The sequence below is a fragment of the Schistocerca cancellata genome, chromosome 2 (assembly GCF_023864275.1).
Source record: "Schistocerca cancellata isolate TAMUIC-IGC-003103 chromosome 2, iqSchCanc2.1, whole genome shotgun sequence".
Taxonomy (NCBI): Eukaryota; Metazoa; Arthropoda; class Insecta; order Orthoptera; family Acrididae; genus Schistocerca; species Schistocerca cancellata.
Genome location: NC_064627.1, coordinates 294485001 through 294505427, shown reverse-complemented (window position 1 = coordinate 294505427; position 20427 = coordinate 294485001). Strand labels below are relative to the sequence as shown.

The following is a 20427-nucleotide window of genomic DNA, read 5'->3' as shown; positions in this document are numbered from 1 at the left end:
TAAATAGGTAGCCAGACCTGGCTCTATTGTATCACAAAATACAAATGTTCTCAGGATAGTAACATCTCTAGTAGGCCAGACTTCTTGCTGGCATGGGTCATTAGAATGAGCAATTGTTACTATGAGAGACCTAATTAGATATTCGTATTCTGTTACACAATTTAAATAAAAACAGACAACAACTGTGAAAAAGACAAAGGAAGATCTTTGCTTGCTTAGAGAGAGAGAGAGAGAGAGAGAGAGAGAGAGAGAGAGAGAGAGAGAGAGAGAGACCCACCATGTCCTCCATTTGTGTACTGAGGTGATAAACCTTCCAACCATTCAGTTTCTGCAGGACATGTTTCTGATTGGCCAAATCACTGACAGTAGGTCTCCTTTCATCCTTCGGCTTCACATCACTATACCGTAGAAAATGATTATGTCGTGATTTCCAAGTTTGCCTGTAACTGCTGATAAGAGAAATTGGAGGACGTTTTGGAATATATATTCTCTCCTCTGTTTCTTCTGCCACTGAAAAAATGCATATATCATATATATATACACACAAATATTTTGACTCATTTTCTACATAATACATAGGGACAATTAAATGATTGTAACATCTGGATTATGTAATAACAACTTCAGGCTTATAGCAGTTTTCATCAATATTTTATTAGCATACAACATTCAATTCCAGATGACTGCTAGACTGTAACAAGGCTGCAAAGCATAATGGTATTACATTAATGTTATCACTTTTTCAATCTTTTAAGCTTCTTGCATAAAGTACATTTTTCATAAAAAAAAACTTCATTAAATTACATACAGTACTTTCTTTTTCATTTTACACCTGCTAAAATTGCAATGTTGAACATACAATTTTACATTTCTTGCTGTACGCTGACTATTCCCATAGTTTTCTAATTTTAATAAGTTGGTTGGTTTCTTGCCTCCCAGCATACCATCCAATCTTCTGATAAGTGTTTCGGATTACTACTGAATCGAAAAAACAGTGACACCACACATCCTACATATACCAGCACAGAACTGCTTCCATGCTGCCAATGAAATAAGAGAAGTGTGCACCACTGTTTATGCCATTTTCTACATTTACACAATTACTCGCAATTCACACTTAAGTGCCCTATGTTAGTTGGTGGCAATGAAATATTTTCACTTTCAGAGGAGAAAGTTGGTGATCGAAATTTTGTGAAAAGATCTCACTGCAAAGAAAACTGCCTACGTTTTAATGACTGCCTCTAGCTTGCCTATCATATTTGTTACACTCTCTCCCCTTTTTCGCAATAAATACAAAATGGCTTGCCCCCTCCTCAACTTTTTTCAATTTCCTCCATAAATCCTATGGGACAGCAGTACTCTAGCAGAAGACAGTCTCTTTACTAGACCTGTTGCATCGTCTAAGTGTTCTGCCAATAAAATGCAGTCTTTGGTTTTCCTTTCCCACAACATTATCTTTGTGAGCATTCCAATGGCAGCTGAACAAATTTTAATTCCTAAGTATTTAGTTGAATAAAAATGATTAATTTTTGAAAACAACAACAATAATAATAATATGAAAAGGTTAATTACTACCCACCATATCGAGGAGACATTGAGTCGCAGACAGGCACAACAAAAAGACTATCATATGTTAGAGCTTTTGGCCAAATGGTCTTCTTCTGAAGCAGAAAGCTTGCCCCCCCCCCCCCCCCTACACACACACACACACACACACACACACACACACACACACACAGAGAGAGAGAGAGAGAGAGAGAGAGAGAGAGAGAGACCACTTTCTCTGGCAGCTGCAGCCAGACAGTTTGTGAGTGGTGAATGTGTGTGTGCACTTTCCACTTCAGAAGGCTGTCTGTGGGCAAAAACTATAGACTATAGCATTCTTTTTGTTGTGCCTGTCTGTTACTCAACATCTCCTCTACGTGGCGAGTAGCAATCAGCAATCTACCCTTTTCATGATATTATTATTATTATTATTATTCCATTCTTGACTTTCCATTGTTCAGTGTTTGATACCGTAATTGGATGCATAAAAAAGATCTGTTCATCTAGCAGAGTACAAGAAAACATACAAAGATTCTTTAATGTTGAAGCTTTCAGAGTCAGTGGCTTCTTCTTATTCTTCTTCTTCTAGCAGAAGCGTTGAAGGGAAAGCAAAGGAGGATGAAGGAAAAGGGCTGGCAAGGTTTACGAAATGGGGAGAGTCAAGGAAAAGACGCCCAAACTCCTGGGTCAGGGGGGACTTACAAGATGGAATGAGAAGGAAAGATAGATAGTTGGGGACTGCACCAGAAGACATTTAAAAATCTGAAAGCTCAAAGGTGGAAGGTACGGTAACAAGCAAAACAGATTACTGGAAAAACATTGTGCAAGAGTTAATAAGAGCAGAGAGCATTATATGTGGTAGAGGGAGAGTGGGGAAAAGGAGATACAAAAAAGATACAGAAAACTAAAATGGAATGAAGAAAGGAGTAGTTACTGAAACAAACTGCTGAGGCCAAGGAAATTAGAGAAAATAATGAATGATAATTTAATCCAGCTGAGTGGTGAACACCAAGGGCTTGTAACACCAGTCCCCATCTGCGGAGTTCCAAGAAAGTCAGTAAAGATGGTATGTATTGTGAAACAGGCATCGATGTCACAAGTGTCACACTGTAGAGCATTGTCTACAACATGGCAGTCAAAATCTTTGGTGCCTGTTTCACCACACACATCACCTGGATTCCCTCCCTCCTACTACTTCTTTCACAGAATTCCACAGGTGGGAATTGGCGTTACAACATGTCCTTGGTTCTCGCCAGCCACTTAGTCTTAATAAGCGTTAATCATTTTCTGTAATTTCCTTGGTCCCAGCATTTCTTCTCAGTAACTATTCCTTTCTTCATTCTCTTTTAGTTTTCTGTAACTTACTTCCTGGGCTTTCTATTTGTTCCCACTCCCTACCTCTACCACATGTAATGCAATTAGCTTTCTGCTCTTAACTCATGTTTTATAAATTATAATGAATCAATACAGCTCTCAATGCTCGTGTGATGGAGAAAAGTTCATTTGTAAGGATTATACAACATAACAATTTGAACTGAGTGCTAACTATTCCCTTGATTTTTTGCTTTTTAGAAGCACACAAACAATTTGAAACAACATCATACAATGAACAAACCTTATAATGTATAGAAAACTGCATTAAAGCTTATGTCTGATAAAATCAAGATGTTCCTAATTTCATCCTTACACATGAAACGGAAAGGAATCTGATTGCATTGACAAACTGTGCCAAAGATCAGTCTTGCAAGTCATTGTTCACTAAGCAAACAAATTTAACATAGAAATTCACAATTATACTTCTATGTTTAGTCAATAATAGTGTTTTTATGAAGACCAAATTTTACACACCAGTTTCTACCAGGTTCTACACAGACAGTTATTACACGAGCAAAAAATTTAGCAAAATTTGACATACTTCATTGAATCAAATGTTTTACAAATAGTTTTAAACACAAACATTCAGCAAGATCTTCAGCAAAATTTACATTATATAATGGAGTCACATTAACTCCCAAATGTATTTGCAGGCACTGTCAGCAATGACTTTGTTGACAAAATTGCCATGCAGTGACAGTCAACTACAATATGATCTGTTCAAAGATCCATACGGAGGAACAGGCTGCCATTTCAGTTAAAAGGAAGAGTGGTTTCTCCAATTCTCTGTGAAGTAGCATTCAATTGTGTCAGAAAACTTTTAAGGGCACTTTATATTTTGCTAGTTTTGGGTACAAACACGGGCCATTATTAACACAATATTAAGTTTTAACTGATTTCGTAGACTTTCCCGGTGTAATAACTTATGATAGTCTTCACAGGTTTGCAGCCGGATCGTGTCGTCGTCCAGACACAATATTTCAGCGGACCAGTTGGCCACCATCTTCAGGTGAGTTAAAGCTAGTGCACTGCCTCGCCGGAACTGAATTCCAGCTACAACGACGGAAACCTTTATACACTATGAACAAAGCACCGCACATGCGTGAGATTATGGGCAGCGCCTCCTGGCAGCAAGTAGACACGAAGCATGCTGGTGGTAGAAGACGGCAGAAATGATAAATCACAACAGCAGTAGTTGGAAGAATCCAGTGATCGAAAAGAAGACCGTTGTTGTTTAATGGCGGACAAAATCGGATTCCATATCTTACTTAGAGGAAAACCTTTATCCCTGTTAATAATATTACTGCATAATATAATTTCAATGGATGCTTTAAGAACACATTCCCAACAGCGAGAACCAGGAGAGATCAATTGTGTCTTGTCATACATCATCCTGTATCCTTCGTTAAGGCAATGTCCCGTCACTGCCGACTTCTCAGGCCGGAACAACCGAGTGTTGCGATCATGTTCCACACACCGGTCCTGAATAGTTCGAATAGTCTGACCAATATACTTCTTTCCACAGTGACACAGAATTTCATAAACCCCGGGCCTCCTCAAGCCCAAATTATCTTTAACTGAGCCAAGAAGTTTTAACTGTCACAAAATTACAATCAAACACTTAGTCCCGGATGTTTCTTGAAACAGTAATAATAGTAATAGTAGTAGTAATAATAATAGTAATAATAATAATAATAATAATAATAACAAAACAAAATGCCAGATACTACCATTTCTAACACTAGAAAAATAATGTTCTACAAAACAAATATAGGTGCTAGAATGTACATTCTATCATGACATGATACATAGTGAGTAGTTGCCCCTTTCATATTGTCACACAAAGCCATTGTCATTTTTTGACTTGGATGAATGTAGAAACACTTACAATCATTCACAGCAATAGTCTCCAAAAAGTTCAGTTATCTGATATGTTTTGGATAAAGGATTTAACAAATACTGGTTTCACTGAAATTTCTGTGGTGTTTCAAAAGTAAGTAAAAATGTTTTCACTGTTTAATATGGAATATAACAGTCCTTGATTTCTATGTCTACATTTCACTACTGTATCTAACAGGAGTATCATCAGTAATTTCTTTTATTTATAACTCAAAATGTACTGATCAGTTTAAATTGTTGCACTGTGCTTTCCCATAACACACACACACACACACACACACACACACACACACACTGTGAGAGAGAGAGAGAGAGAGAGAGAGAGAGAGAGAGAGAGAGAGAGAGAAAGAGAGAGGGAGGGAGAGAGAGAGAGAAGGGGGTCCAAAGTTATGTTAATTCCTGCTAACAGTTTTGTCTATTCTCGTAGTACACAGGACTTACCTTCTTTAACTTCTTTCTTAACTTTTTCCTCAGAAATAAATTCCATTTCATCTTCACTAAATTTTGGTTCATGCAGCTCATTTCTAGTTCTGAAAAGTGACAGAAAACAGTTTCAGTATTCCTGTAAAAAAACTTTCAAATTACCTACAATATGTATTACATGCTTGGTACAATGCAATAAACTCTTGGCCTAAAATGATACTGAGTGTGGACGACTCAGAATCAAACAGAATAATACTGTCTACAATAAATATAAATACGTAATAGTAAAATACATGAATTATTATGACAAAACTAGAGTGACAAATACACCATTCAATTTTCATATTCAATGCTAATTCCATTAATAAATGTGGCTTACTTTTTACAAAACACAATTAAAACAAGAGGGGGAAAGAGGGGTGTAAGATACCATAGTTGATCATCAGAAGCATTTCACTAATACATTCATTAGTCTATTGTACCACTAATAATTACTGAATGAACTCAGAAAACTGGGTATTAACAACAACAAAAATACGGACAACTCCAATTAATATGTACAGCCGAAATTTAACTACTTAGAACGAATATTTGATTAAATCCTTAACAGTATGAAAGGAGCAAAAAACAGTAATGATGCTGGGCGACAAATGTCTCACTTGTATGTTTTAATGTCGATGCTTCAAACAAGACTATTATGACACTTTATGTTTATGATGCAACATCCTACATCATAAGATTACCATCACTTGTTAAAAAGTGATGAGTACAATGGAAAACAAAATTCTTTGTTATGAATTTTAATTTTATTATAAGAAAATAAGTTACAGGATCTTCTGATGTACAAAATATATGAATCACTGGGGGTGGACAAAACAACATGCAAACCACACAGTATACTATGTCTTGTAGAAAGCTAGCACCATGGCACACTGCAACTACTGAGACGTAGCTGCTGTGCACAGTTGATGTGCCAAGTCTTGGAGGTTATCAGTCAGTGTATTGAATGCTTTGTTCTGCAACGGTTATAACAGAAAGAATGTGGTACGGTCCAATGAATTACGATTTACACTGTTTCCTACAAATGGCCGGGTTTATGTACAGAGAACACCAAACGAAGTCTACAACGTGGCCTGCTTACTTCCTAGAGTCAAGCATGGGAACGATTCTATTACGATTTGGGAGGTTATGTCATGGTATTGAACTGTCCCTATAATTACCCTCACTGCCCAGATTACTGTGACCGAACATCTGAGCAATGAAGTGCTTACTATGACTAGCATACTGCTGCAAAACACTGCCATATTCCAAGATGATATTGCACCCAAAAGGTTCAGGTGTGGTTTGTGGAACATCAGAATATCATCAAACATCTTCCCTGGCTAGCACAACTGCCAGACCTCAACATCATTGAGCCATTGTGGTGAAGTTTAGAGCAGACAGTGAGTAGCAGATTTCCAGTTAGTTCCAACATCATTTAAGGAAATTGTGGATGTTTTGGTACAAGAATGGGAGAACTTTCTGTTGGAAACATTCAGACACACTACACATTGCTTCTGCTAAGAACTGCATCTGTTCTCAAAGACAGTGGTACCTGAAGAGCGTATTTTTACAAATAAACCTTTCTGCAGAAGATATTTCTTCAGTCCAAAAAGTATCACACATTAAAATTAAATTATTATAATTACAGTAATACGGGCCAAGCAAGGTGGACTTACAGCTGTTGCTTCCGAGGCTTCTTCCGTGGACTCATCTCAACAGGTGGTTTATCTCCATCTTCATGAGGCTCTTGCTTTATGGGAGGCAGTGAATCATCACCACCTTCTCCGAGTCCTGGTGAAGAGGTAGCAGAGATGGTTGTTGAGCCCCCCGAAGAGATCCCTCCATTTCCTCTAGAATCTGGTCTCCTCGGAGATGGAGGTGATGGAGGTGTACTTAATGCTGCCAGAACTGGGGCCAGATTTTTTTGTGCTTTCAATGGTGACCTACAAGACATCAGCAAGAAGCCCAATATTTCAATTCTGGTGTAGAGAAACTGCACGATTTTTAATTAATGGTTTTAAAAACATTATTGTTGGGTCTACTTTCTAACATTTCTCATTAAGAGAACAGTTTGATCTTACCAACACAAAGTCATTATTCAACATAAGAGCATTTACTAGTATAAAATGCTAAGTACTTTGTGTTCCAGCACGTAAACATGCAACAATGAGAACAATACCTTTAATTTGTTAGACAAGTGTTTAAGTATTTGAAAAATATGTACATTCATATTTGCATTTTAAAATGCAAGATGTCACTTTGGTATCAGCTCAACAAAGGAAGATTTCGAGTTTCACGTCCTGTAATTGATGGAATCATTAGACACTGATTGCAAGCTTCATTTGAATAAGTCTGGAGCAGAACATTGGATATTGCCATGACATTTAGAAAATAACCATCCTCGGATTCACCAAAAGTGATTTAGAGAAATTAAAAAAAAATCCCAAAAACCTTAAATCTGAGGAGTCTTCCTGAAAATAAGGACAATACCACTGCCCCCAAAACTGAGTAACATTAGCTTAACAAATGCCAAAGAAAAAGAGGGAATATTAGGGTTTAATGGTCTGTTTCGTTAGAGACAGGGTACAAGCAGGTTGGAGAGCAATGGTGAAGGAAACTGGTCATCCAGCATTACCCTGAATCAATTTAATGTGACCATCAGAAACTTAAATCTCGATGAGGAGGAACGCCAGGCTAAGGATGGCAGCGAACCTTATTCGCCCCGGTACCTCGTATGTACGAGAACTAGTGGGGACTCCTTTGTCTCGATGAAGCCTCAGTTTTTTGTAGGAAATTTAGAGGATAAGTTTCGGGAGGTGGAGGGCTTGTCCAAATGTGGTTAGGGTCAGTCATGATAAAAACGGCACCTCTGGCCAGTCACGGGCATTACTCATTTGTGATGAGCTGGGGATGTTTCCATTACCATCATGTCTCATAAGAGCTTAAACATGGTCCAGGGTATTGTATTCCACAGGGACCTTCTTTTGCAGTCTGATGATGAGCTGTGTGCCAACTTAGAGCTACAAGGAGTTCATTTCATTCGGTGTGTCTATCGAGGTACGAAGGATAATCAGGTTGCCACTAGCACCTTCGTCTTGGCCTTCGAGGGTGACACATTACCCGAGAAGGTCAAGGTGATTGTCTACCACTGTGATGTCAAGCCATATATCCCTCCCCCAATACGGTGCTTAAGTGCTGGAAGTTCGGCCATATGTCTTCCCACTGTACATCATCATCACATGTCAAGATTGTGGACGTCCGTCCCATCCCAATACTCCATGTGCCCCACCTCCCATCTGTGTCAACTGTGGAGAGCATCATTCCCCTTGCTCACCAGACTGCAGGTTTTTGGACCGACTGACCTACACTGAGGCTAAGAGGAAAATTGAGCGCTTACATCCTGTGGCTACGACCTCCTCTTATGCCGCTGCTATGAGAACAGTTGTAGACCCCCCCCCCCCCCTTGAGTCACTCCCTTCCCAGGTATCTGCTAATGGGAAAGATGACACCCGCCAGTGGCCGAAGTGCCCAAAAGCAGCTGGTCGTAGGGCTTCACGATCATCCTCCATCCCGGAGACGGAATCAGTGAAGCCCTCCCAGCCAGAGAAACCCAAGGATCAGCGAGAGAAATCCAGAAAGAAGACCCCAAAACCAAGGGAGTAAGACTGCCTCATTCAGTGTTTCATGCCTTCCCAGTCTCATGATCACTTCATCCTCCAGTGGAATTATGGCGGTTTTTTTTTCCACCACCTGGCTGAGCTATGGCAACTGTTAAGCTTTACACCTACTTTCTGCAGTGCCCTCCAGGAAACCTGGTTCCTGGCAATGCTGACCCCTGTCCTTTGCGGCTACAGGGGATATTACAAGAACCGTAGCGTATGTAATAGATAGAACGTCCAGTGGAGTTTGCGTTTATGTCATGAACTCTGTATGTGGTGAACCTGCGCCCCTTAAAAATCCTCTTACAGCTGTGGCTGTCAAGATACGGACGACACAGGAATGCACTGTCTGCAACGTATATCTCCCTCCAGATGGTGCGGTACCCCTGAACCCTGAATTGGCTGCACTGATTGATCAACTCCCTAAACCTTTCCTATTTTTGTGAAATTCTAACGCCCATCACCCCTTGTGGGGTAGCACCATGCTTACTGGCCGTGGCAGAGATGTCTAAAATTTACTGTCCCAACTCGACCTCTGCCTTTTAAATACTGGTGCCACCACACATTTCAGTGGGATGGCAATGACGAGAAAGTGGGCTAAAAATCTCAATGCACAATGCAGCATGTAATGCGCCATTCCCAAATTGGGTCGCTATTCGGGAAAATTTTGAAAAATGGAGGTCAAACCCCACAGGGGGCCATGACATACAGGCTGAAAGGTGTGAGTCTCCCTTTAGTTGCCTCTTACGGCAGGCAAGAATACCTCGGGCCTATTCTAGCCCCCAGGCCCGCAGAGTGGGGGGGGGGGGGGGGGGGGGGGGGGTGAACTTGGTCATAAACCAGAGATCTATAGAAAGGGTGTAACAATATACGCACCTTGGAACCATTTTATATGAAAATTGGGGTAACTTGCAAGAAATCAATATTCACATCAGGAAAGAAAAAAGTGCATTTCAGAAAATGAGTGCTGTCTTTAAAAGCCATAACCTAACACTAAGAACAAACCTCAGACTTTTGCACTGCTATATACATTGTGTCCTATATGGGGTAGAGGCATGAACCTTGATCAAAAGAGGAAGAAGAAGAAGCTGGAGGCCTTTGAACTGTCAATTCATAGGCAGATCCTGAGAATACCTTGGATCCAGTGACAAGCATGGAAGTTTTGAGAAAAATGAACAAAACACCTAAATTAATCAAGGTAATGAAATGCTGAAAGTTGCAATATCTAGGACATTGCATGTGCAATAAAAATATGTATGATTTGCCACAAAAAATACTTCACGAGAAAATCATCATCAAGAGGTCCTGGAAGAAGATGAATATCTTTATTCAACAACCTTAGATGCTGGTTCGATATGTCTTCAACAGAAATATTGCATGTTGCTACCACCAAGAGAAGAATAGCCATTATGATCGCCAACATCGTAACCAAAAGAAGAAGACCAATCAGTGACATTTTTTGAGGTGGTTGTTAGTATTTTGACTACAAAAAGTATTAGTGAAACGTTCACTTATTCAACTGTACTTTACATTTACTGCATGAGGTGATGTCTCAACAGTGCAAAATTTTGAAATTTCCAATACTGAAATTTCCTATACTTCACATCTGCTGTACGAGGTGATGTCTTAACAGTGCAAGATTTCAAAATTTCCAATACTTGTTTTATGATACAGTATCTGGGAGAAAGACTTACTTTTTAAATATTTTTAAAAGACATCTTGGTAGCATCTGACAGTTTAAAAGTTTTTATTCTTAAAAGCCACAACTGCAAATCTGATTTTTATCAGTTTTCAAGTAGAACACAGTGAAACTATGTAAACTCTGTTTCCGCAATTTCACTGCATTCCACCTGAAAATGGCTAGAGGACAAAACTGCAATAGCAGATTTTAAAAATGAATATGAGGGTAGTTATTTGGTTTTAAACCAAAAAACATTTCATAGTACTTTTGTTGTTTGTTTCCAAATAAAAGTCTGCAGTCCTGGTACATTCTGAAATCCCCGCATCAAAGTACTGTCGCTTACTGTTAGGGGAGCCTTCATGCTGGCTTCCATAGTAGCACACCTCAGTGGGGAGACTTTAGTGTTTACCAGGACTGGGAACTTTTACTAGCAAACAAATAAAACAATTAATTATGTAACTTTACTTTTTGAGGTATCAGTAATCAAAACTTTACAACCACACTTTCAATAGTCTTCAGCAACAGTAACATCTTTTAAAAAGTTTTAAACTACTATGATCCCTTATCAGAAAAATCAATCCTGTTGCAATTTCCAGAAGTAGCCTGTGTTACAAGAGTTTATCAAAATGGAAAGTCAAATGATCACCAGTCTCTCCTCCTCCTCCTCCTCCTCCTCCTCCTCCACCAGCCCCCTCCCCCCACCCCCCCCTTCATTTCCTTTTACTGTGTCTTTACAAGATCGGTATTGTTCGGCAATGTTGGTAACAGATTGCGGCCATAAGCCCTTCCTGAAGCTACCACTGCCATGGCACAGGATCTGTGTGCTCCATCTGTCGGTGTCTGGAGTAAATTCCATGTTCTAGTGTGAGAATGATTCCTGACACCTAGTGTACCACATATTTGAGGTGGGATATGGGTACCAGATTAGTTTTACCTAGGTGGATGCAGGAAACCACCTAAAAACACATTCAGGCTGCTCGCTCAGTAGCCCTTGTCATTAATCCCCAAGGCAGATTAGATCATAGACAGGCTCATCATCTTGAATCCCAGAAACAGCACTTCAATGTGTGCGATTACCCAAGCAGGTCTAATAATCACTAATATTAGGTAATTATTTAAGGTGTCAGGGAGGACATCAGGCCACCAACTGTCAACACTGCCAAAGCCCTTGTAACAATGCAGACACCATAGAGAGACAGAAAGACAAGGGAGAAGAGAAGATTACCTGGTTATTTAAACAACCACAACTTATTATATGCTGTGGGGTACTGGTACCGTACTGTGTATTACAATTTGAAACACGCAATAGAAAGTAGTACCCTTATTAAAACCAGTTTTTGCCTCTTGATTGAATATCTACTTCTAGCATAGATACTGCAGATTATTTTTGAGTGCATCTGAATTTGATTTTAAGTCCATCCTCTTAAAACATATTATTCTACCCCGTGTAGGTGCAGGCATTCCCTAGTTCCAGAAATGTCATGACAGTACCTTTCTTCCTGCACCCTTCTATTTTAGTGAAAAATCGGAATAATACTGATATGTTTATACTTTCTGGTGCTAACTAGATCACTGTCTAGTCTCTGTTAGTGGGTTTCTCTTGTTCTCTGCTTAATTCTAGTCGACCGTTTGAGTATGAAAAATAGTTTTGTTGTCACACATGTATCAATTTGTGCCTTTGGTGATGGTACCATTACATTTTCCTGGCTGATGGTAATTTCCTTGTTTCAATAATTTTGAATATAATATTAAATGTGTCATGCAGAAGAGTTTGTCCCAATGATGTTATTAAGTTCATTATTTCATAAATTCCTGTCAATCAATAATTTGCCAGATTGACCATATCTTTGAATCACTTGTGCTATGTCCATCATTTTGCATATTCGTACTCGATCACTCTGATTTGATTTGCTCATTTGCACATTAACTGTTGTCTTCCCATTTAATCCTTTCATATACATATAAATGTATTTAGAGATGAAATCTCTTCTGGCTTCCATCCAGGTAGCCATGTACAAATTCCACAATGTTTCAATGAGTGCTATCATCATCTAGCAAAGTGTTCATGATGCATGGGCATACCATCTACATTTCACCGTAAGATGATGAGAATGACACTCATCAAAATGTCACAGAATTTGAACACACAGATGGAAATTTTGGTAAACATTTTTGGCAACAGTGATCAATAGAGTATTATATTTTAACTAAAGTTCAGTCTTTATCGCAACACTTATGTCTCAATAACATAGATGACCGGTTTCGGTTATATTTATATAACCATCTTCAGACCCATGGCTTCCTTGGAGGATGGTAGGCGGAGCTCTCCTCAGCTGCATCAGTTGACTTCGTAGCACCTGAGGAGAGCTCCGCCTACCATCTTCCAAGGAAGCCATGGGTCTGAAGATGGTTATATAAATATAACCGAAACCAGTCACCTGTTACTGAGACATAAGTGTTGTTATCAACACTGAACTTTAGTTAAAATATAACACAGATCGAAGCCCAAGTAGATTTCATCAGCAGTACATATTGGAAAAGCCTACATTCACATATTATGTTTTTACTGTTTTATCTAAATTTAACAGTAGCCTGCCTTTTTTTTTTTTAGTTCTCTATGATTCTTGACTCCTTTAAATTTAAGCATGCTGTTCACTCTTTGGTTATAAATTAAATATGTGCATCATTATGCTTTGGAGACCAGTACTTAATGTCTAAATCTCAATCTAAACATGAAGTTGTTATCTGATTTCTTCCTCCGACTCCTGATCTTTTCGTTGCTTAGTAACTTCTCATGCACTATCTCCCAAAGTAATTGCAGATGAGCTGACCTCCACAACCTAACTCATAACTTTGTTACTCACCAATCACCATTGTGACAGTGGTTGGAATGAAGTCTAGCAATCAAGAGTGAGAATACAGGTAAACAAAAGAGAAAGAAAGAAATAAAAAAAGACATGGGTGAACTACAGAGAGCAGTAGAAAGATGTAGGAAAGGGAGCATGGGAGGGGGGTCGATTGCGCAGTAGAATATGATACAAGTGGGACAAAATCCAAATGGTTGACAGCGACTGGCACAGAAAGGCCAGTGAAGTTGAGATAAAGTATGTATGGTTGAAGCATGACTCCATCAGGCACATCTGCAACCTGCTCTCAATTCATAAAAAGTTGGTATTTCTCGGTCAGGGGGTCAGAACCATACTACTGCTGAGTACCACCTTCCATCCTTGGCCAACATTTAGTCCAGCCATTCGTCAAGGTGAGTAATTGTTTCATGCAGACTGCTGAGCAAGTTACATAGAAGCTGTGCCTACGGCATTTCTCTACAATATTCTTTCTTCCACAAATACTAGTGCAACATGTTATGTGTTTGGAAAATGGGAGAGTGTCACTGATGAAAATACAGATGTGGCGGTGAATGTAAAGCCATGTCTGGATAGCTTAGTCAGTAAGAGCACTGTCTGCAAAAGGCCACATTCCAGGTTATAGTTCAGGTCCGGTGCACAGTCAGGTACAGGAAGTCTAGGTTTCAGAAAGTTCATGAACGATGGGTAGGAAACATGTCTGATAGGGCCGCAAGAAGAATCGGTAAGCATGTATGGGACAGGTTTCACACCGGTTCTTCCACAGAAATACGATCATGGAGCAGAGGACTGGTATCCAGATAGACTGAGCAGCAAACAAAATTGAATGGGGACAAAATGTCACTTAGGAGCGGGGAAGGCATGTCATTTCGAAGCATACAAGGTTCAGCCCTGGTCCAATTACAGAGGAATTTGCCCAAAAGCTCGGCAGCTAATTGGACTGTTCTACAAACCTGATTGTTGCTAAGCTGTACGTTGCTAAGCTGTACGTTGCTAAGCTGTACGTTGCTAAGCTGTACGTTGCTAAGCTGTACGTTGCTAAGCTGTACGTTGCTAAGCTGTACGTTGCTAAGCTGTACGTTGCTAAGCTGTACGTTGCTAAGCTGTACGTTGCTAAGCTGTACGTTGCTAAGCTGTACGTTGCTAAGCTGTACGTTGCTAAGCTGTACGTTGCTAAGCTGTACGTTGCTAAGGTGTATGTTGCTAAGCTGTATGTTGAAAAAAAAAAAATCGAAGTAAAAATCAAAGAAAGTCTAAATGTGCAAAATATTTCATACTTTTACACATCTCTTGTAACACACAACATTACACAATTAAACAACGGACTAGCAAGGGATGTCATCCTTATGCCATGTCTACTCCCAATCCTTATCACATGGGTCATATCACTGTGGCAGATACAGGTACAAACCTGTCATATGCACCCGCTCAGCTTATCCTATTCCACCACAAGCACATCATAAGCAATCAGATACCTGTCCACCTGTGAAAACAGTCAACTTCTTTGTTGGTAATTTTTGATGTTTTATGTGGATACAATCACCTGCCATCGATCTTCCTGGGATTTTCACCTGCCTCGAGATGACTGGGTGTTTGTGTTGTCCTCATCATTTCATCATCATCCAGGAAAGTGGCGAAATTGGACTGAGCAAAGATTGGATAATTGTACGGGCGCTGATAACCACGCAGTTGAGCGCCCCACAAACCAAACATCATCATCATCATCATCGATCTTCCTGAATGATGGTCAACTGTGGCCACAAGAAAGTTGACCACTCAGCAGTAGCAAATGCTGCTGAGCATAACATGTCTGACTTCAATGGCTGCTTCACTGCAGTGCAAACTGACTGGATTCTACTCCACAAACCACTTTACAATCAAAAAGATATAACCGAACATCTCTCAATTCTGGAATCCTCCTGGCCTCAATCTCTGCTAACCCTTGCCCAACAGTCGCCTCCACCTTGCCCTCATGCCTCAGGCTTCACTCCACAACTTTCCAACCACACTATTCCCTCTGTAGTCTCCCTATCTTCTCCCTTAGCCAACCTATATCAAATTCATGTTCTACAAGCAACTTCCCCTGCCTGTGCCAGGGAGGGTTCATCAAAGCACATGTGCACAAATTAAATTTCATCCTCAAGAGTGCTACAAATAGGCAAGAAATTTATAATAGCTGTTACTTTGCATCGCCAATTAAATATGAGCATTTGACAATGATCTTTGAACTCTGTTGTGTTTATGACAGAGAGATTCTAAAACCTCTGTCTTTATTTGATGCAAAAGTCGGAAAGAAACTTGCGATTATATTACAACTGGCACTTACCATCGAAAATGTGCAAAACAGTTACATCATGTTTGACAGTAAAAAGGATTAAATAACAAACACATTATATCACACAACTACTCACCCTTCATTATCCCTCTTGCGTAAAATGCTTGGTCTTGGTGATGCATTTTGCTTTGTTACTGGCTGAACCTGGCTAGTTTGGCCAACCACTACAGAATTTTCAGCTGGGACAAGTGTACCTATACATATAAATATTTTAATTCTGAGATGAATATCAACAGCGTAATATACAGTGTAAGTATACAATATAAATATTTACTTCTATTTTATAAAATTTTAAATGTCTCTTAAATACCAAAAACCAATCTTAAGTAACAGGAAATAATATGCTTGTGTCATAGCAATGAAATTAGCCTAACTGATTTACATAATATGTAAACTGATGTGCATGTATGAGGGGTGTTCAATAAATAATGCATTTTTTTCCTTGGCCAACTTCAGACAAAAATATGCGGAATCTATTGTGGGACACTGGGAAATATTTCCACTTCAGCACCTATAGTTTCATGAAGTTCTGATACATGGTGGCAGTATTCATAGCCTTCAAAATGATGTCTGTAATGGTAGTGCATTCCAAGCAGAGAGCTGTCACAGAGTTTCTTCAGTGGGAAAACCAGAGCATTGCAGAGATTCATAGGCATTTGCAAAGTGTCTAGGAGACTTGGCAGTGAACAAAAGCATGGTGAGTCATCTTTGCAACAAGGTCATGCAAACTTGTCTGATCTGCAGCATGCCGGCTGGCAACAAACAGCTGTAACTTCAGGAATGTCTGAATGTGCGGACACACTCATTTGAGGTGATCGATGGCACAATCAAATACCTCGCTGCTAACTGGACATCTCTGTTGGTAGTGCTGACACACACACACACACACACACACACACACACACACACACACACACACCAGTTGGGATACTCAAAGGCATGTGTCCTTTGGGTTCCTCGTCACCCAACTGAAGACCGTGAAGAGCAGCAAAGGACCATCTTTGTGGAACTGCTTGCATAGGCTGAATGTGGTAAATTTTTACCCAAAATTAACACAGGAGATATAACATGGGTTCATCACTTTGGACTGAAAATAAAACGGCAATCCACAAAGTGGTGCCACACCACCACTTCTCTGAAAAAGAAGTTCAAAGCCACACCCTCATCCATTAAAGTCAAGGTGATGGATGGTCTTCTGTGACTATGACTCCTCAGAAAATTGACGAAACGACTTCAGCGTTTTTGTCGCCACAAACATGTAAATGAACTTATTCTTCTCCATGACATCGCAGAGCCTCAAATAAGTCAGTCCGTGCACCTGAGAGCTCACAAAACTTCATTGGATTGTTCTTCCTCATTCACCTCACAGCCCGGATCTCTCACCTTCTGACTTCAATCTGTTTGGCCCGGTGAAGGATGAATTCCGCTGGAAGCAGTACGTGGATGGCGTAGAAGTTACTGATGCAGCAAGACATTGGCACCAACACTGACCAGTAGGGTGGTACCATGTGGGCATACAGGCCCTCTCAGTAAGGTGGCATAAGCCTGTCATATTGAAGGGAGTTTATGTTGAAAAATATGGTTTTGTAGCCGAAGAGTGGTAAATAATATATATGGTGTATTGGAATCCTGAATAAAACTGACTTGCTTTCAGAAAAGTGTTTTGCATTAATTACTGAACACCCCTTGTATTAACATACAAGATAAATAGTAAGATTTAGTTAATCATGAATGTCACATCAGTTCTGGAGTTGTATTTCTCTAGAACTGGGTGTCAGGCTTACTAGTCTCATAAATTTCAGTTAAAAGTGTTAATTACTTGAAATTTACAAAGCAAAACTAGTGTTTCACTTACCCTCTTCACCCCTATTTCATTCAATGAAATCAAATATTTTGTGCTTTCAGTCTAATGTTGCTATAATTTGAGACTAAATAGTATCAGATAACATGACAGGCAAGAATGGGGGAGCAGACAAACATGAACAAGTAAAAATAAACGGAATACAAAGATTTTCATGCTGTTGTCGCAGCTGTTTTGAATGGTGTACTACCCAGATGACTACTCCTATCTCCATGGAAACTAGTGCCACCAAGACAAGCTATATACAATGTTTACATCATGCTAGACACACATCCATATCATCTAAATAAGGGATACCTTAGTTGTATGTTGCCATTTGGAGTATTTTAATGTAGCGCACTAGAACCTCTGCCAGCGTAGATCAGGTCTGTTATAAGGAATGCTCTAATCCATTTGCAGTATGTTGCTTGTGTAACGACCACGTGTGCTACTTGTTAGCAATACATGAATCTATTTCAGTAGTACCATATTATTTATTAATGAAGAATTGGTCAATATGCTCTTGATTTATGAAGGAGGTCACCAAAAATCCTTCAAGGACAACAGAACAGAGTGCAGAATGGATATCTTTTAGATGCCCTCTGATGCACTCCACTTTACTTGACGTCAATAAAAAACTTTGACAAACTGGAATTTTTGCTCCAAGAAAATATATTCAAAAGAAGACTGCTACTCATAAAACAAAAGAAGCACCAATTCTGGCAGCTGCTGATGTAAATCCACACACTACTCCTCGTCAAAGCAAAGAGATTGAACTCTGCCAAAGAAGCATTCACTTTATTCTTCGTAGGCATAAATATCACATGCTCCATTTCTCTCTGCATCAAATGCAACACAGCAGTCTTTTCAACATTGTTTACTGTGTACTGTCTATTGGTTCTACAGTGAGACAGTAATATCTGTAAGGGATTCAACATGATGCATACCCTGCCTGTAATTCTTCAGTAGCAAGAGCTACACCACATTAGTGAGTGTGAGGTGGCAGTTTAAGCCAGACTTGATGTTAGACTGCTTCCTCTGAGGTCATGTGAAACATGACCTAGAACGATGTTCCAAATACTAGAGGATATGGGAGTGTGTTATGTCTATTAAGTGTTTACTCCAGATATGTTGACTGCTGTGTTTCAGCCTGTATGAAAGCGACATTTTGCAAATGGTTCTCTCTTCGAACATATCCTTTAAAACACTCACTAATTTTTGCATGTGTGCAAGTGACACAGCATACTGTAAATATTAAGTGTAAAATAACTTACCTGGAAATTCTAATTATCCCATTAAAATATTTCTCTCTGAGAATCACATATCTGCATGAAACTCTCATCTGAGTGTTCCAAGATGTAAATAGCCCCACTCTTAAAATTTGCTGGATGGCTTTATAGCATTCTCTTTGGCACAAAAATATTACAATCATTCAAGTCCGCAATGCAAGCATGACATTTCATCTAAACCTAGCAGCACAAGCTTCCCTGGGGAGAGGCATTAACTTCTGGGTAGTGTGACTGAATTTTTCTCTTAATCATCTCCTATTCTAGTGTGAAAAAATTGGTGCACATATTTAAAAAAAAAAAGGGTTAATACCTGGTTGCATGGTGATTAATCTAGTTGTAAAAACATACCAAGTCTCTGTATCACAAGCCCCCAGTCACCTATTTTTAATGTGTTAAAGTGAAAAGTTACATCCTCACCACGTATAGATGAGATTATGATCTAGCCACTACCATGCGAGCAATTCATTTCAATTTTTAAAATTATTGTACTACTGTAAAATAATCTATTAATTTTTTTACTATTTCTTTTGATTATTAAATGAATTCCATTTTGTATCCAAACAGCAGGTGACTCCCCCCCCCCACTCTCTCTCTCTCTCTCTCTCTCTCTCTCTCTCTCTCTCTCTCTCTCTCTCTCTCTCTCTCTCCCCATGATTGGAGTATTAATGACTAATATTGTAAAAACACCCATTCTAGGCAATTCTAAATTGATGTCAATACTATAACAACAACAATAATACCATGGAAAATAATGGAAGCACAGCTAGACAGCTCTATGTAACTCTACTGAAAAGGACTAACTCAGTATTAACTGGTGAATAACCATTTAAATCAAAATCTGCAGAAATAATTCATTTTTCTTTTATAGAATAACCCCTGAAACAAATCCACATTTAGAGTGAAAAATGTTCCTTATGTATTTCTGGCCATAACTTTTAGTAAAAGTGAGAAACATATGGTTAAAATATGTTTAAGAAGCAAGTTAACCATGCAGTATTTCATGCAGAACTGTTCAGTGATATCTATCAGCAGCATTATTTTATGTAGTAGTGATAAAATGGTGCATAATAGAAGTAAGCCAAGACTACATCAATTAGTGGAACAAGAATTCAACTGTGTTCCATGTTCAGGCAATGTACTGCAAATGCTGAAAGTGGATCATCAAAATGTGGAGAGCTACCAACAAACTATGTAACAAAGAGCTGTACTGGAACAAAAATATGAAAAACAAAACACCATGCACAACATATGAAGGCATCAGAATAGCTCTAAAATCTGAAATGAGAGAGAAACAAGAGCCCCGCATATACCTTCAGTCACAAAAGAGGAATGTACAGGCACTGATGACCTCGATGGATCGACCACCACCACTGGGTTGAATCTCACAGGCTGACCACTTGTTACAATGCCTGAACAGATCAGAACACAGCAATAAAAGAAAGGACCATGGATACCCAGCTGAAGCAGTCTCCTGAC

At 39.3% G+C, this 20427-nt stretch overlaps 1 protein-coding gene across 3 annotated transcripts in view; it reads right to left on the bottom strand.

Moving 5' to 3' along the window:
- LOC126161658 (mucin-5AC) overlaps positions 1-20427 on the bottom strand; it is a 101736-nt gene that overhangs the window by 17394 nt on the left and 63915 nt on the right. For 2 of the 3 annotated variants that reach the window (XM_049917652.1, XM_049917653.1), the window contains 5 exons: positions 20262-20360; positions 15899-16016; positions 6960-7226; positions 5260-5348; positions 278-510 (listed from right to left, as the gene is read on the bottom strand). In XM_049917652.1, coding sequence (XP_049773609.1) covers positions 278-510; positions 5260-5348; positions 6960-7226; positions 15899-16016; positions 20262-20360 — 806 coding nt within the window. The remainder of the gene's footprint in view (positions 1-277; positions 511-5259; positions 5349-6959; positions 7227-15898; positions 16017-20261; positions 20361-20427) is intronic. The other variant, XM_049917654.1, reaches the window with a different exon arrangement.